Source organism: Gavialis gangeticus, unplaced genomic scaffold (genome assembly GCF_001723915.1).
Source record: "Gavialis gangeticus isolate Ggan-Ray unplaced genomic scaffold, GavGan_comp1, whole genome shotgun sequence".
NCBI classification, from domain to species: Eukaryota; Metazoa; Chordata; order Crocodylia; family Gavialidae; genus Gavialis; species Gavialis gangeticus.
In genome coordinates, this window is record NW_017729031.1 from 14,641,379 (window position 1) to 14,658,883 (window position 17,505).

At 41.5% G+C, this 17,505-nt stretch overlaps 1 protein-coding gene across 6 annotated transcripts in view; it reads right to left on the bottom strand.

Moving 5' to 3' along the window:
* Nucleotides 1-17,505, bottom strand: part of KYNU (kynureninase) — a 130,282-nt gene that overhangs the window by 42,638 nt on the left and 70,139 nt on the right. For all 6 annotated transcript variants that reach the window (XM_019522464.1, XM_019522463.1, XM_019522462.1 and 3 more), the window contains 4 exons: nucleotides 12,987-13,058; nucleotides 11,519-11,593; nucleotides 9,602-9,748; nucleotides 445-543 (listed from right to left, as the gene is read on the bottom strand). In XM_019522464.1, the coding sequence (XP_019378009.1) occupies nucleotides 445-543; nucleotides 9,602-9,748; nucleotides 11,519-11,593; nucleotides 12,987-13,058 (393 nt within the window). The remainder of the gene's footprint in view (nucleotides 1-444; nucleotides 544-9,601; nucleotides 9,749-11,518; nucleotides 11,594-12,986; nucleotides 13,059-17,505) is intronic.

Here is a 17,505-nt window from a genome sequence, read left to right on the forward strand (position 1 = left end):
CAAACCTAGGAGAGCCAGGAACTGGAAAAGCAGACAGGTATATAGGGCAAGTGAGGGAAGAAGAAGAAAAAGAAGAAGAAGAAGTTTCACCTTAAAAGCATCTTGTCTGAGTTACGTGTATTTATACAAATGCTTAAAAAATACAGGTCTAAGAGCTGGAAATCCTAAAATGTCAAGTTCAAGCATCTCTCAACAAAATACTCATATAGCTCATCCAGCCAACCACAACTATCCACTCATTCTCTCAACAACATATTCATACAGCTCATCCAGACAACTACCCATTCAGTCCCTCAGCAAAATCCTTTAGAACAAGAGGTTCTTTATTGAATGCTCTGAAGTCAACAAGTTTGGGTATTTGGACTAAAGTGGCAAAGTTTGGGTCCTATTGTGAACCTGTCTGCCCATAACTGAATGATTCTCAAATACTAGAGCAATGCTTACCTTGTAGGAGCACCAACAGGCAAAATCTACTCCCCAGTCATGTAAATGAAGTTCTACATTACCAACAGCATGTGCCAGGTCAAAGGCAACAAGGCAACCCTAAAGGAAAGAAAGATCTGTGATAAATTTCCCAAAAAGATAAAAAACATAGAATGACTACAAAAAAGCAACCTTACAGCTAGCATACCTACCCTCTATACAGCATAGCCATTAAAGCCGCCTTTGTTTGATTTATTGATGCAGACAAGTTTCCTGTGTAACGCACATATATCCCAAACCGTGAATTATTTTATTAGTTGCTGTTTAAGGACATTCTCATATAATTTGGGCACTCAGGTTTAATGCACTTCATTAGAGAGTTTAGATACTACAAGGCTCATAATATGTGGAAAAGGCATAGATGATGTATAGATAATAAATAATTATCTTGATAACTGTTTTTTATTATTTGTATATTAAGCTCTTTTTTGGAGGTACTAAACACTTGAAACTGTCCTTGATTTTGTAGTTATGGGAATGTAGCACTTCTGGAAATATGTTTTAGAGTTTTGAAACAAATGAAGTAGGATCACATACAATATTCTGAATTTTAAAACCTGTTGTACTTCTTCCCGTAGGTATGTCTTATTCTATTCCCTGAAAAAGTTATATGATGTTAATGATTACAATTTGCCTAGAAAACTGAAAGAGTGTGTAATGGCTGAAGAGACACAAACTAGTTACATTTTACACACAAAATATCCACTAGATGGCAGCATTTTTTAAATTAACAGCATTATATAAAATTGTACTACAATGCTACACCATTTATTAAAGTGGAGAGAGATGATACTGCATTTTGTGCATGGACTACAAATTAAATGTTGTTTTGCATTTTGCTTTAAAAAACCACAAGCAGCTTGCCTGAAAGCAGCATGGTAGGAATGAGAGTGAGAACACAAGACTCCAATACATCTAAGCCCCATAATAAAACAAAGGGATTTTTATAATCTTCTCTGCTGTCTGTTTCACAAAAGGAGCCTCAGCTAATTTATTAAAACAATACTTTAGTATATTTAATCCCCTCTATAAACTACCTAGCTATTCAAATGAAACAGCATTTATAAAAAGCCTGACATGCTAATTCTAATGAAGCTGCAAATGAAGTTGTCAGACTACAAAGTTATCCCAAAGGAAAGCGATGAACTCCCAGGGCCTCATCTTTTGGCCAGTATAAATATTAATGATGGGCAATATGCAACAAGGTTCAGAGCTCAAATTTGGTTCTGATAAATGTTCTGGCCCTAGTATCCTGAAAGCTTTGTCTACACAGGGACAAAAAGGAAAGTAAAGACAAATCAACTGAAGCTGTGAAGTTAATGCACAGAAGTTAAATTGCATTAAATCCCAGTGGGAACACATTCACTCTGAAGTAGCGGCCTTACTTCTGAGGATTAAGCTATGGCAAACTCTGCTTCTGAAAGAAAGTGTTCCCACTGTGTTTAATGCACCTTCACACCTGTACATTAACTTCACAGCTTTGGTTGATTCCACTTTAACTTTCTTGAGTGTCCCCATGTACACAGACCATGAGCTAAAGTTCTTCTGAGCACTATCCATGAGAATCTCATCAATTCCATCAATTTCCATATTCTGGAAATAACTTTTCCTGTGACATTTCAATATGTCTAGTCTCAGAAGAAGCCAACCGGTGGCCAACACCATTTTAGCAAAAGTACATTAAAAATACCGTTTTTGAGATTATACTTAACTGAACTGGTTCACCTGTCCATAATGAATATAACAACTTTCAATCAAGAGCACATTTCAAAGCAAATAAGCAGAGAACAAAAATGCTTGTAATGTGTCTGCTACATTATAATGAATAAGAAGTTCATAGAGGTAGGACAATAGGCAGGCAAGGTTCATTATGTAAATGTAATATCCTTTATTAGATCAACTAAATAGAGGTAGATTCATAGATTCTGGAAGGGACCTTGTAAAATCATCGGGTCCAGTCCCCCTGCACTAGGCAAGAAAATCAACTGGGGTCAGGTGACTCCAGCAAGGTGACCATCCAGTCTCCTCTTGAAGATACGTCTTGAAGGCAGGATAAGACACTTTAGGCAATGGAAAGGCAGATTTTTTTTTCACCGGAGGAACAATAATGAGACTGAAAATATGAAATCAATACTAACAGACATCCTTCATGATCTTGGGAAATCCCCTTTACCTCAGGTTGCTGCACCTGTGAAATAGGCATCAGGTCTGTGTCAGGAGGTGCTGTGTGGCACTTAGTTCTATAAAAAGCCTGTTTCAGTTTACATGCCTAAATGGCACATACAAAGCAGCCATTTTTGGCACTTACACACAGTTTAGGATTTTGTTTTACCCTGCAGAGGAATAGGATCATCTTACATACATAATTTCTTGAAGTGAAATGGAGAAGAACCCTACCATGTTTTAGCCCAGCTACTTACTGGTTAGGCAACTGTGTATCCAGAGAACTGGAAACACAAGGTCTAGTACCCCTCATCCAGAGGACTTTTAAAACTCTGTCTCCTGGCTGACAGCAAAGCATTCTAACCATCAGCCTATGGACTAGGCATTATTCTGAATCCTTCTAACTCCTCCTCTTGAACCTGATCACCTAGGCACCTAAGGGAAGGAGATATAAGTATCCAGAAAGATGACCAAGCCAGAATGTGCGTGGCTTAGTGAAACGGATGCTAATGAATAGTAACTACAGGGTAAAATGTGTCAGTTTCAAAGGGAAGGATGGAGAGTACGGCTGTGCGAAACAGCTATGTTTTGTTTTAGTTTTGGATTCGGCTTTTTTGGAGGACAGTGATTTGTTTCGGTGTTTTGAATCACTATTCTGTTTCAATTTGGCCAAGTCTGTTTCAGAGTTTCGACACCGTTTAGGAGACTTGGATTGGCCAGGGAGAGGCAGGCACAGCTGGACAGCTGCTGGTTCTCCCACATCTCCTCTGGCTGTGCCTGCCTCTCCCCGGGTTGGGGGAGCTGCAGAAAAAGCCCCCATGGCTGCCCTGCCTGGCCCCACCCGCCTCCTGGCGCTTAAAAAAAAAGAAAAAAAGCCCCTCACTCACCAGCTGTAGTAGTGGTGATCAGGGCCTCTGGGCAGGTGCAGTGCAGCTTGGCAGGGTGGTGTGAGCTGTCTGGGAGCTGGGGCAGCTCCACCTATCACCCAGAGCCTGGCACCACTCAGCCCCAGGTGCTCCAGCTTCCAAACAGCTCACGGCACCCTGCTGAGCCACACTGCACATGAGCAGTGAAGTTGCTGCAAGGGTGCCAGATGGGGGAATGCCCTGCACTGCATGGGGTGGCTCTGCCACAAGCCCTCAGAGGCCCTGATCACTGCTGCTGCAGGCAGTGAGTGTGGGGCTTTTTTTTTTTTTCCCTAAGTGCCAGGAAGCTAGGGTCGGGTGGGGGATGGGGCCAGGCAGGGCAGCCATGGGGATTTCTCCTGCAGTTCCTCCAGCTGTGCCTGCCTCTGCCCTTGTGGGGGGAGCCATGGGAGAAGCCCCGATGCCTGCCCTGGCCGGCCCCAGCCTTCCAGCTCTTTAAAAGGACGGCCATGGGGCTGTGCTGGACTATCCCTGGGGGGCGCCTCTGAAACACTCCAAAACTTCCAAAACATTTCCAGAATGCTTCAGATGGTTTTGTTTCATTTCAAAGATGTTTTGCAGCCTTCCGTTTCATTTTGGATTTGGTGTTTTGGGCACCAAAACAAGGCAAAACACCTCTGAAATTAAATGGCTGCCAAAATTTCACACATTCTAAATAATGCCAACAACATATGGCCTGGTAGCTAGAGCACCCTGTTAGGAAGGAGAAGCAAGTCCAAACACCCTCTGGGTGTCTTGCTTCTAGGTGGAAATGTCCTCCTCACCAAAGTTATTTTGTAAAAAATGTGATGGCCCTTGTCCAACATCTAAACACCCACTAGTTAATGGATTTTTCCCTAGATACAATATTGGGATGTACAAACAGGGAAGAATTGGTGGGGAATGTAGTAGTGGATGGCAGTTTGGACAGCAGTGATCACGAGATGATTGAATTCAGGATTCTGAGGAAAGGAAGGATGGAGAGTAGCAGAGTAAGGACCCTGGACTTCATAAAAGCAGACTGACTCACTCAGGGAACTCATAGGAAGGGTCCTCTTAGAAGCCAGTCTGAGGGGGAGAGGAGTCCAGCAGAGCTGGCTGTACTTCAAAGAAGCCTTACAAACCATCCCAATGTGCAGGAAGACAAGCAAGTATGGCAGAAGACCAGCTTGGCTTAGCAGATAACTCATCAGTAAACTAAATCACAAAAAGGAAGTGTATAAGAAGTGGAAACTTGGACAAAACTAGGGAAGAATTTAAGAGCATTGCTCAGGCATCCAGGGATGATGTCAGGAAGGCCAAAGCACAATTGGACTTGCAGCTAGCAAGGGACCTGAAGGGTAACAAGAAAGATTTCTACAAGTATGTTGGTAGAAAGACAAAGATCAGAGAGAGTGTTGTCCCTTACTGAATTGGGGAGGTATCCTTGTGACAGAGGCAGAAAAGACTAATGTGCTCAATGCCTTCTTTGCCTCAGTCTTCACAGGCAAGGTCAGCTCCCAGACTACTGCACCAGAAAGCAGTTTAGGGAGGAGGTGAGCAGCCAGCAGTGGTGAAATAACAGTTTAGGGGCTGTTTAGAAAAGCTGGATGTGTACAAGTCCATGGGTCCAGATGGGATGCACCTGAGGGTGCTGAGGGAGTCAGCTAATGAGATTGCAGAGCTTCTGGCCATCATCTTTGAAAACTCACAGCAATCAGGAGAGATCCCAGATGACTGGAAAAGGGCAAACACAGTGCCCATATTTAAGAAAGGGAAGAAGAAGGATCCAGGGAACTACAGACCAGTCAGCCTCACTTCAGTACTTGGAAAAATCATGGAGCAGATCCTCAAGAAATCCATTTCTAAGCACTTGGAGGAGAAGAAGGTGATTAGGAAGAGTCAGCATGGATTCACCAGGGACAAATCATACCTGACCAACATGTTGGCCTTCTATGATGAGATGATTGTCTCTGCAGATGCAGAGAGACTGATGGGTGTGGTGTACCTTGATTTTAGCAAGGCTTTTAATACAGTCTCCCACAACATTCTCCCAGGCAAGCTAAGGAAGTATGGGCTGGATGAATGGACTGTAAAGTGGATAGAAAAATCACTACAGCACCAGGCTCAGAGAGTAGTAATCAATGGCTTTTCATCTGGATGGAAGCCAGTATTAAGTGGAGTGTCCAGGGGTTGGTCCTGGGGACAGTTTTGTTCAATGTCTTCATCAACAACCTGGAAGTTAGCATAGTTGGCACCATCAGCAAGTCTGCAGATGACACCAAGCTGGGGGAAGTAGTAGACATGCTGGAGGGTAGGGTTAGGATTCAGAGTGACCTTGACAAACTGGAGGATTGGGCCAAAAGAAATCTCATGAGGTTCAACAAGGACAAGTGCAAAGTCCTAAACTTAGGATGGAACAATGCCATGCATTGGTACAGGCTGGGGGCTGACTGGCTGGGCAGCAGCTCTGCAGAAAAAAAACCTGGGGGTTACAGTGGACAATAAGCTGAATATGAGCCTCCTGAGGTCCCTTCCAACCCTAAACTTTCTATTATTCTATGACTCTATGTACCCTGCCTTACATGCATACTTGAGTGAGCACATGCTGCCACAAACTTGGCTGGCCAAGTCTCAGCTTTACTCAGCAGGCTCAATGGGCATATGCATGCTTGCATGCTCAGAGCTCAATTGCCAACTGTGTGTAAGTGCCAAAAATGCAGTTACACGACTGTAGAAATGCCATTTACATGCCCCAAGTGAAACAGAATTCTGCTATAAGTGTCAAAATGCACACATTTCTGAAACAATTTGCACTGCACCAGCCATGCAAAAAGGGGAGTTATATGGGAGTGTTGTTCCCTCAAGCTAGAGAGACAATGGGGAATTCTCCATCTGATTTTGGCAAAGAAGAAACTGTGCTTCCCTTCCCCCCTCTTGCCACCACCTCTTTATGTTAACCTCTGAAAGTCATCATTGGGAAATGTCTGAGTAGCTGCTGATAACCAGCAGGTAGAAGCTCAGCATGGACAATGACATTTGGAGAGAGAAAAAGAGATGACAGCTTCACACAACCAAGGCTGGGACATTTTAGAAGCAGAGACAGGAAAAGAAATGAAGATGAAGAATCTTAAAGCACTTCCTACTGGGACTTGAGAGATTAAAATACTCTACATACAAGATGTAGCAATCCAAAGGAAGAATTTTCTACTGTAGCTTGATAAAAAAAGTGAATTTAAGAGGTTACTCTCCTTCAAGTTGGGCATTTCTTCACTGGTACAAAAGACTATAGGGTTCCCTTACAAAAAAAACAAGGGCAGAAATTCAGACAGGAGCTAGAGCAAGACACCACTCAGCCTGTGCCCTGTTGATAAGAATCTCTCACAATATGTAGCAATTTTGATTGATCTGAGAGACCCAAGATGAAAAAATAGCCTGAGGTAATTTTTCAAGCTTAATTTAGTTCATTTAATATTTAATGATTTAATGAAGCTGTCAGTGCAGAACTTTCACTCTGGAAGGAATCTCAGCTTAGCACCAAACTCAGGAAAGTGACTTAAAAATTCAAAAGGAAATCAGGAACTTAAAGTTGTAAATAAGTAGCCTTAGGCTTCTTAAAATACTTTTTGCAGGACTTTCTGACCTTTCAGATCTGTAACTAAACATTGATAAGACTGCTCTAGGCTATAAGGATAGAGCATTGTAAAGCCATTATATGTAGGACTTTTTCCTCTGCCATATTATTTGACAGTACTATTCAGTGTTTGGGGGTTTTTTACATTTACTTTTTTCCTCCCTGTCTCTTCTTCATTTCCTTTTTTTCTTTTCTATTATCCTTACTTTACTTTCTATTCACCAAGTAGTGTGGGATCATTTGTCATGCTCACCAATACGGTCAGTCTTGCATTTTGCTTTGAACATGATTTGATTAGGGCTTATTCCAGTCTTTTTTTTACACAGTATTCCAAATATTACAGCCTTCTTTCAATAATGTTCTGTCTTGTTTTTAAGATTTTCATTCTGAACTACCACATTTCATCATTCTGAACAAATTGGGAAGGATATGTGATCTTTAAGATAGCTGGGCAATGAGAATCTGAAAGACTAAGATTAAGAACTGGAGGGGGCAACATGGGAGAGTGCAGCCTGATGAGATACTTCAAGTCTTTCATTACTCATTTGGCTGCTAAATGCTATAGGGCTGATGCCCTCAGAGGGTGGAGATTGAATCAACTAGCTCTTCTTGGTATCACTTCTTTCTTGTACAGTCTTATCTTTAACTTTAATCCATCATGTGTTAATTCATGCCTGCATTTATTTCCAGCTCCAATAGAACAACAGCCTCTTTTATAAAGAAACAAAGTACAGTAGTATCTCGGCGCATCAACTTTTGTCATCCCTGTAATCAGAGGGCAATGTTATGAGGTTCAATTTAAGGGTGCCATTACATGTTACATTTAGGTCATATTAAAAGCAGTTAAAAGGGTACTTTGGGCAGGGGTTAATTCTGGGCCATGCTACCTAACTTGTGCCAAGATAACTTCAGTCTTCTCCACAGAAATTAAATTGGCAGTCCTCCAGCATCCCAGGATGCATTGCTTCCAGCCTCCATACCCCCTGATCACCCCAAACAATGATGGAGCTCAGGTATCCTGGCTCTTAGTTATGCCCCTGTTTGCAGCCTTCTGGTGGCAAGTCAGAGCTGTGTGGGCAGGAAACAGTAATAACCCTTAATGTGCCACGGTTCACATTTAACACCAAGTAACATTCCACACATGTAGCATGGTCTATGTATAACATGTAACTTCACCTTTATTTGCATTAACAAGGGATGTGATGCTCCTCAAAAGAAAATGCTATAAAAGTATCATAGCTAGAGCTATATGGATCTAAATCACGCAGATGTAAATTTACCCGAGCTGATGTAAGGAAATATAATGTGCGGATCTCTGCACCTGTCAGAATTGCTAACTATCTCTTTTCCCTCACAGTTTCACTATAAAGGAGAAGGCAGAAAAGTTTTTAGCCGCCCCAGGCAAATTGGCGTGACAGATGTTGGCCACTGAGTGCACTCATTGCAACTAACTTCTAGATCTCCATTGGTTTCCCAAGTTCTTGCTACTTTCTGACACTAAAATTTCCTCCCGTGCCTCCAGAATAAAAACTTTCCTGTGCCAAGATCAACAGGAGCAAAAGGTAGTCCGATTCCTCATGTGAATCAGGAGCACAGTCCCTAAAGGGTTAGAGCATCAGCTCTTCCACAAACCAGCTAGATGTTTGTAACTTTAAGTATGTCAGTTCCTTGAGTGTTTTAATCGTAGGTCAGATAAAGTATGTCCAATAAAAGGATGCCCCTCTGGAAAGTCTACTGATCTCCTACTGATAAGAACATTTAATTAAAACTCTATCTTCTCCTTGATTCCTGAGGCAATCAAGACGGTTAAAAGAATGCACTAACACACATCTAAAGAGTAAGTCTCTAGTACACTGGCTGCAACTTCCCTGGACTGAGTCATTGAAAACTAGTCATCTTGTGAAGGTGATGTACTCTGTATCCTGCCTGTCTCCTGTTAACTGATTAGCTGAGTCAGAATGCTGTCAGCTCCATAGGGAACTCACCTGCCCTGCTGACTGGAGGCAAAACGCTGTGATAGCAGCTGCCAGTAAAGGGGTGAGAGGAGAGAGCAGCACAAAATTCTGCTTTAATAAAAAAATCTAACAAAAAGGTTGTAGGCTTTAAATAGATGGTGGGGGCATGGCTTCCCTCTTCACTGTACCCCTTCAATCCAGAGTCTGAAAGAAGAAATTTGTAGAATCCAGTACATGTGAATAACCTTTCTAGAGATTTTTTTTAAAGCCAACAAATAAAATGTCTATATCAGGGATAATTCTTTATGACAGTCTATAGATCTCTAGAGAAATTTGTGTGGAATACTATTTAGTTTTTATTAGAAACCTATAAGGTTTCGTAACTGTTCAGTACAGTTCCACAGAAAAGATATCAGTTAACTTTAAAAAAAAATCTTTAAAACTAGTGTTAGAGGAAAAAAAAAAACTTGGAAAAATTCTACCTTTTCTTGACCAGCCTTTGTTATTCTGGGGATGTCGAACAGCTGTCCTGTATAGTACTGAACACCACTGAACAGAATTACAGCAACAGATTCCCCTTCCTTCTCAATTACAGCAAGGATATCTTCAATTCTCAAGGTCTCCTCCCCCTAAAATATAGTTAAAGCACATATTTTACATCAACCCTGGCAGTAATGAAACTGTCATTTCTTATTTCATAATCTATATTTTACTATGTGCCGTGCTGCTTGCACAGGGAGATCAAAAGTGAATTTCTAGCATCCCTGGCATCGTAATGATCTACAAAGGTAGAGCCATGAAGTAGCCTTTGAGTAGGTTATTGGAAAAAAGAAAAGGAAAAAAATCATTAGCAAAATTATTTTGAAGGTGGCAGAGTCTTAAAAAAGCCCATTCACTTCATTTTCTAGCCTGCTTCACTCTCCTTAATTTTTCAGACAGTTTTAATTTATGGTATAAAATATACTGGTGCAAACAGCATATATAATGATTTTTATGTGGCATTTGAAATTTGTGACACCCATGAGACTTAAAAGCTGTCTGTCAATCTAACTTCTTACTTTTCAGATGCACTCCATATCCCACAGGATGCTGTTACAAAAATCTGCTATTTATATATTTTTTTAAAAATAAGTCTCTCATCATCAAAAGTATAAAAAATCTGAAACCTTAAGGTCATTAAATATAGAGAAATGTCAACAAAAAAAATCTCAGTTTTGTTTCTCTACAGCATAACTACACCTCCTCCCACTCTTCTTCCTAGCAAGGGATCATACAAAACACACCATCACCCAGGGATCAATTAGGCAGTGAAAACTCAGAATGAAATTAGTCTTGCTGCTGCAAAAAAGCTTGGGCAAGATTTGTTGAATTTGAAGTAACTGCTATTATCTCAACAATCTTTGAACATCTATCAAGGATTCAGAAGTAGACTCTCCCCTCACAGGATGACTCAGTTTTTAAAATCAAAAGGTCATCATCAGTTTTATAGTCAGGTGGCAAAGTTCTTAATGTTGAGAAAGTAAGGTAACATAATCTTTCAAATTGATCTGAATTATATATTTCTCAAAGCAGACCTTTTCCTTAGGTTCTGATAATAAAGACACAGAATGTCTCCTTTATTGCTGTCTTTTAAGGCAGGAATCTATGAGGAAGATATATGCTGATGCTTCTGAATTATATACCAGTGAATTGCAGTCTTTTGTATTCTCTGTGGAGCCTACTGTGTTATAGCAATCAGAAAATATATGATAAACAACTCTCCTGTAAAGACTTTTCTTCTTACAAGAAAAGTCCATAAATTTAAGCCAGATGCCAAGGGTAATATCTGACCTTAAAATAAGAGAAATATTTGCAGGACACAGAACAGACAATTAGTGGCAATTTGTAAGCTTGTCTAACTCTAGGTACATAAGAGACATTAAATCTAGAAGGAGAGGCAGGTATATAATGAGGGGTAATGTGCTTTGGAGTAGTGGTGCCCAAGTTTTTGGCCCTGAAGGCTGGATGAGTGGCACAGGGTTGGCCCATGGGGTGGGATGGGGAGAGGTAGGTTGGGGGCATGAAGTTAGTCTGTGGGCCTGATCTTAGCATGGGACACAGTTGCATGCTGGCCCTGTGCACCAAGAAAGGGCCATGTTATCCAACCTGCAGGGCTCCCCCTGAGTCCAAAATTTTGGCAGCAGGTGAACCATCACTCCCATTCTTCCAAATTTCTGGACCTGTGAGGAGCCCTATGGGCCAGGTGACATGGCTTCATGGGCTGCATCCAGCCCATAAGGCCAGAGTTTGAGCACCACTTCTGTAGAGGTCTTGGAAGAAGATATCACCTCTCTTTAAACACTTCTACATAAATCAGTATTATCAAGGAGAGAAGACTTATATTTATATTTCTTACTAACCTCTCGGGGCTGTATCATGAGCATGCATTTTTCCACATCAAGTCCATGCAGTTGAAGCTGAGATTCAACAACATACTGAAAAAAAGTTTTGCAAACCACGTGTTAACATAACTAAATGACCATAAAACCAACAAACACTTTAGAGGTTTAGAAGGTGATTTGAAAGTATCTTTATTAATGGGTAAAATTCTGGCTTCATTGAATCCTGATGGGTCCATTCTCTCTTCTCCCATGAGTTTTAAGGAGGTCAGAATTTCACTCCTTGCCTAAACCCTTCATGAAAGCATACACAACAAATGAAGGTGTGATTGTGCCATGTGCCAATACAACCATGACAGCTTAATTGAGCCAGCATTATAACAACAGCAGTGAAGAGACAGCTGCATAGGCATTACTATGTGCTGCCAACTAGAATACAAACTCTTCAGTGATCTGGGCTAGGTATTCTGGCTGCTAACACATGCTAAAAGCTAGCATGTCCAGTTTTGGCTAACCCTGGTACCTGGATGAATTTAATGTAAGTATGCTAACACATGCTACCTTTCACATCTTCATTTTGCTCTGTTGATATTTTCAGATGGCACTGAAAATGTCGAACATTAATTCTGTCAATAAATGCATTGTATTGGCAAAGTTTTGGAGTCAGTATCAAGTATAGTCAAGAAGAAATAATCTGAAATTACAGGGCTTGGGTATAAAGTGACTGAAGTTGCACAGGTTATAACTGTGGTGTCCAAGATCCATAAGTAAATGGCACAAAGTGTAAAAATGGAGTTAGTGAATGAAGGACTAGTACAAATGCTAAACTCCATAGCTTACACTAAAGACAATTGAAAGTTTACAAAACCATGCTACCATCTTTCTGCAAATAGCCCTGTGAGTAATATTTGGAGTCATTTCATAGCACTTTAAAGATCAAATTTCTTATCAATTTCCAAGAGTTTACTGAGTTGATGATAAAGCAGCAGTGGGCCACAAACCCAAAGATTAATTTGCTCTAAACTCTGATGCACGGACTATTGTCTGCTATTTTATAGCACACAAATTATGTTTGAACTAGTAATCTGAAGTGCTAAGAACAAGCATTTCCATCTCTGTCTGGGGATATATAAGTGTTAATGTTGTGAGTTTGTATTGATTTGGTTTCATAAAGTAAAATAGCAACAAGAATTAATAAAACATTTACAACTTCAGTTGATTTAGGCCAGCAGTTTGCTCAATGTCTTTAAAAAGACTAATAAATCAATGTACCGATTCAATCTCTTCCTCTTGTAAAACATTTTTTATTTGAACAAAAGGAATAAAGCTACTATCTGTAAAATATGCTGAACTCAAAAGCATCTGACAGATTTTTTTATTGTAATGTTACTTGGACAAGATGAGCTAATAAATATTCAAATCAGGCTACTGATGCTCTTTCCAAAAATATGATTAATAATATAAATATAGTAAAATATTAATTCCTTACGTGGTCAGAAGGAAATGCTTTGGCTTCTAGAAGAATTTTATAGCGACTTGGAGTAGGCTTAAAAAAAGATAACTGTTAACAACAAAAAAAATGCTGAAACATATATCCAAGCAATTCACCCCAGTGTATGACTTAAAGTATTAATATTATACATTTTAGTAAAATACATCACGAAAGGATCACAAAGCACTTTAAAAAATATTAATGTAAGAATGCATTCTCACCTGCAGTAGGAAACCTGATTATGAGTGATACTGTACCCATTTCACAGACTTGTTATAAGTGCCACAGAATTTAACAATGAAATCCTGGTTGCAATAAGATCAATACCAAAACTTTTACTGAATTTAGGTTTTCACTGTACATTATTTGATCATATAAACTAAACAGGTGGGAAGGTCCTCCTCCTCCTCTTCCAGCCATTGGACAGACCTATTGAGCATGCTTTGTAGGCTGGAATGGACAAAGCTGAATTGCAAACCATACTAAAGAGTCCAAATTTGCAGATTCACAGTTGTGTACGTGACATTTAGGTAAAGCAAAATAAGATTTAGCCTGTATACAAGTTCTGGCTCCTGCAACTCTTGCATGGAGATTTCTAAGGTGATGTTCCACAAAATACATAATAAAACTTTACTTGAATGATCCTATTGACATATTTCCTACAGACCCACAAGGGGACAGATATTCATTCTCCTCTAGGATACGTCTGGGCCACTCCATCTTTACTCCTTCCTTTAGCTTGGGTAGCAGTCTGATGGAACACCCCTCTGGTAGATTAAGAGACAGTGGGAGTTGTACAGGGTTACATATCCTGGGAACCATGTGGTGATCTGTGCCCAATGAAGACATGCCAAGAGCTACTGGCATAACTCCCTAATGAACAATGAAAAGCCCCTTTACTGGGTGTTATATTTACATATTTGAGCCCATAATCTGTATCTTTTGGGCTTATCTTTGAGGGAAATTATTAACCTCACCATTAACCTAACCTCTATTAGTTATCTTAGGTTCCTGTACATGAATGTATATGAATGCACAGAGCCTAGGAAACTAGCAGGAAGAATTGGAAGTCCTTGCATAGTCAAGGAACTATGATGTGATTGAAAATAACAGAGATTTGGTAGGATAGCTCACATGACTGGAGAACTGTCATGGATGGGTATAAACTATTGAGGAAGGACAGGCAGGGGAGAAGAGGAGGAGTTGCACTTTATGTAAAAGAACAATATGAATGCTCAGAGCTCCAGTATGAAACTGGAGATAGGCCTGATGAAAGTCTCTGGGTTAAGGTTTTGGAGGAGAGCAATGAGGGTGATGTTGTGGTGGGTGTCTGCTACAGACCCCCAGACCAGGAGGAAGTGGTGGATGAGGCTTGCTTCAAACAGCTAGCAGATGTTTCCCAATCACAAGTCTTGGTTCTCACGGGAGACTTCAATCACCCTGACATCTGCTAGGAGGGCAATACAGCAGTGCACAGGCAATTGAGGAAATTTTTGGAGAGTGTTGGGGACAACTTCTTGGTGCAAGCGCTGGAGCAGCCAACTAGGGGCTTTGATCTTCTTGACCTGCTGCTCACAGACAGGGAAAAATTGGTGGGGAATGTAGTAGTGGATAGCAACTTGGACAGAAGTGACCACGAGATGATTAAATTCAGGATCCTGAGGAAAGGAAGGATGGAGAGCAGCAGAGTAAGGGGCCTGGACTTCAGAAAAGCAGACTTTGACTCACTCAGGGAACTTATGGGCAGGATCCCATGGAAAGACTGCCTGAGGGGCTAGGGACAGAAGTTACACATAAACTGGTTTAAGTAATAAGAAACTGGTTTAAACCTGTAACAGAACAGAAGCTCAGTGCACATAAACCAGTTTCAAAATGGCTGAAACTGGTTTAAGATAAACCTGGTTGAATGTAGTATCAGCTTGAACTGATTTGGGTCAAATCATTTTATGAAACTTCTGTCCTAGACATCCCTTCCTGGTTCAAGTTAAATCACAGTCCCTCAGCATCCCAGCATGCTTTCCAGCCCTGGGCTGGGCTGTGTTGTCTGCTCCAGAGAGCAGAGCTAGTTCTGCCCCTCTGCTCCCTAGCTGGAGCAGTGAGGGCTGGCTGACAAGTTGCAGCCCAGTCTGCAGTGGAGTTAGGGGATGGGACTTCCAGTTCCAAGATGGCAGTTGGTGGCAGGACACTGGTCAAGGGGCAGAGCTACCCATGTGGACCTCAAGAGCTCACCAAACCTCATTAAGTGGCCCTCCACCTGAAATAATTGCCTGCCCTTGGTCTAGCTCCATGCTCTTTCAACCCCCACTTAAGGTAGTTGAAGCCTGCTATTAAGTCCCCTCTCAGTATCCTCTTCTCAAAACTAAATAAGCCCAGTTCCCTCAGCCTTTCCTCATAAGTCATGTTCCCCAGCCCGCTTACCACTTTTGTTGCCCTCCCCTGGACCCTCTCCAATTTGTCCACATCCTTTCTGTAGTGTGGAGCCCAACACTGAACACAGTACTCACCAGTGCTAAATAGAGAGGGATAATCACTTCCCTTGACCTACTGGCAACATACAATGCAATCCAATATGCCGTTAGCCTTCTTGAAAGCCTTCTTGGCACACTGCTGGCTCATATTCAGTTTATTGTCCACCGTAACCCCCAGGTATCTACAGAATTACTGCCCAGCCAGTCAGTCCACAGCCTGTACTAGTGCTTGGTATTGTTCCATCCTAAGTGTAGGACTTTATACTCATCCTTGTTGAACCTCATGAGATTTCTTTTGGCCCAATCCTCTAATTTATCTAGGTCAGTCTGAATCCTGGCCCTATCCTCCAGTGTACCTACTACTCCCCTCAGCTTGGTGTCATCTGCAAGCTTGCTGAGGGTGCTCTCTGTCCCATCTTCCAGGTTGCTGATGAAGACATTGAACAAAACTGGCTCCAAGACTGGTCCATAGGGCACTCCACTTGATACTGGTTGCCAACTAGACATTGCGCAATTGATTACTACTCTCTGAGCTCAATGCTGCAGCCATTCTTCTATCCACCATACAGCCCATTCATCCTGCCCGTACTTCCTTAGCTTGTCTGCTAGAATGTTGTGGGAGACTGTATCAAAAGCCTTGCTAAAATCAAGGTATATCACATCCACCGGTCTCCCTTCATACACCGAGACAGTCACTTTGTCACAGAACGCAATCAGGTTGGTCATGCATGATCTGCCCCTGATGAATCCATGCTGACTCTTCCTAACCTACTTCTCCAAGTGCTTAGAAATGAATTCCTTGAGGAACTGTTCCATGATGTTTTCCAGGAACTGAGGTGAGAATGATTAGTCTTTAGTCCCCTGGATCCTCCTTTTTTCCTTTCTTAAATATGGGCACCATGTTTGCCCTTTTCCAATCCTCTGGGACATCTCCTGATCACCATGAGTTTTCAAAGATAATGGCCAGAGGCTCTGTAAGTTTATCAGCTGACTCCCTTGACACCCTCAGCTGCACCCCATCCAGTCCCATGGACTTGTGTATGTTCAGCTTTTCTAAATAATACCTGCCTGTTCTTTCACAACTGTTGGCTTCTCACCTCCTCCCCAAACTGTGCTGCCTGGTGCAGTAGTCTGGGAGCTGACCTTGCCTGTGAAGACTGAGGCAAAGAAGGCATTGAGCACATCAGCCTTTTCTGCATCTTCTTGTCACAAGGTTGCCTCCCCCATTCAGTAAGGAACAACACTTTCCCTGGTCCTCCTCTTGCTACCAACCTATGTAGAAACCTTTCTTGTTACCCTTCATGTCCTTTACCAGCTGCAACTTCAACTGTGCTTTGGCCTTCCTGAATTCATCTCTGCATGACTGAGAAATGCTTGTATACTGTTCCCTATTTATTTGTCCAAATTCCTACTTTTTCTAAGCTTTTTTTTATGAATCAGTGCATTGAAGAATTCCCTTCTAAGCCAAGCTAGTCTTCTGCCATATTTGCTAGTCTTCCTATGCATTGGGATGGAGGTCTCTGGGATTTGCAGTCCTGAATTACAGCAGAAGGACTCTGCAGGGTTGTCCATCACTTCCTCTTCCTGCTTCCAGATGTCTCTGAAATTTGTTGTCCACAGTTGTAGCTAGCAGTAAGTTTGAGTAGGGGAAGGGGTGTTTAACCCCCTTTCCCTGCCCCTGACCTTTGCCACCAGAAGTCCCTCCCCTTGCTCCCCAGAAATACTTCTTTTTGGAGTGGGGAGTTGCCATGTTAGAACAAGAAAGAAACAAATCATACACTAAAAGTGAAACACCTACCATAACATATTTTAATGTTATTACAACAAATATTTTTGTAATGATTTGTGTTTGTGTCCTGTATATAAAGGTGACTTCATAATAACTCAAAAATAAATTCTTCGTCTTCTATATTGTGAGGGAAGGGGTTGGGAGGGGTTATGGTGGGGGTGTATGGTGTGTGTCTATGTGTCTGTGTGTGTACAGTGAGGGGTGGATATGTGTAAAGGGTGCTTAGGTTGGGGGGTGTGGAGTTTGTGAGGGGTTGTGG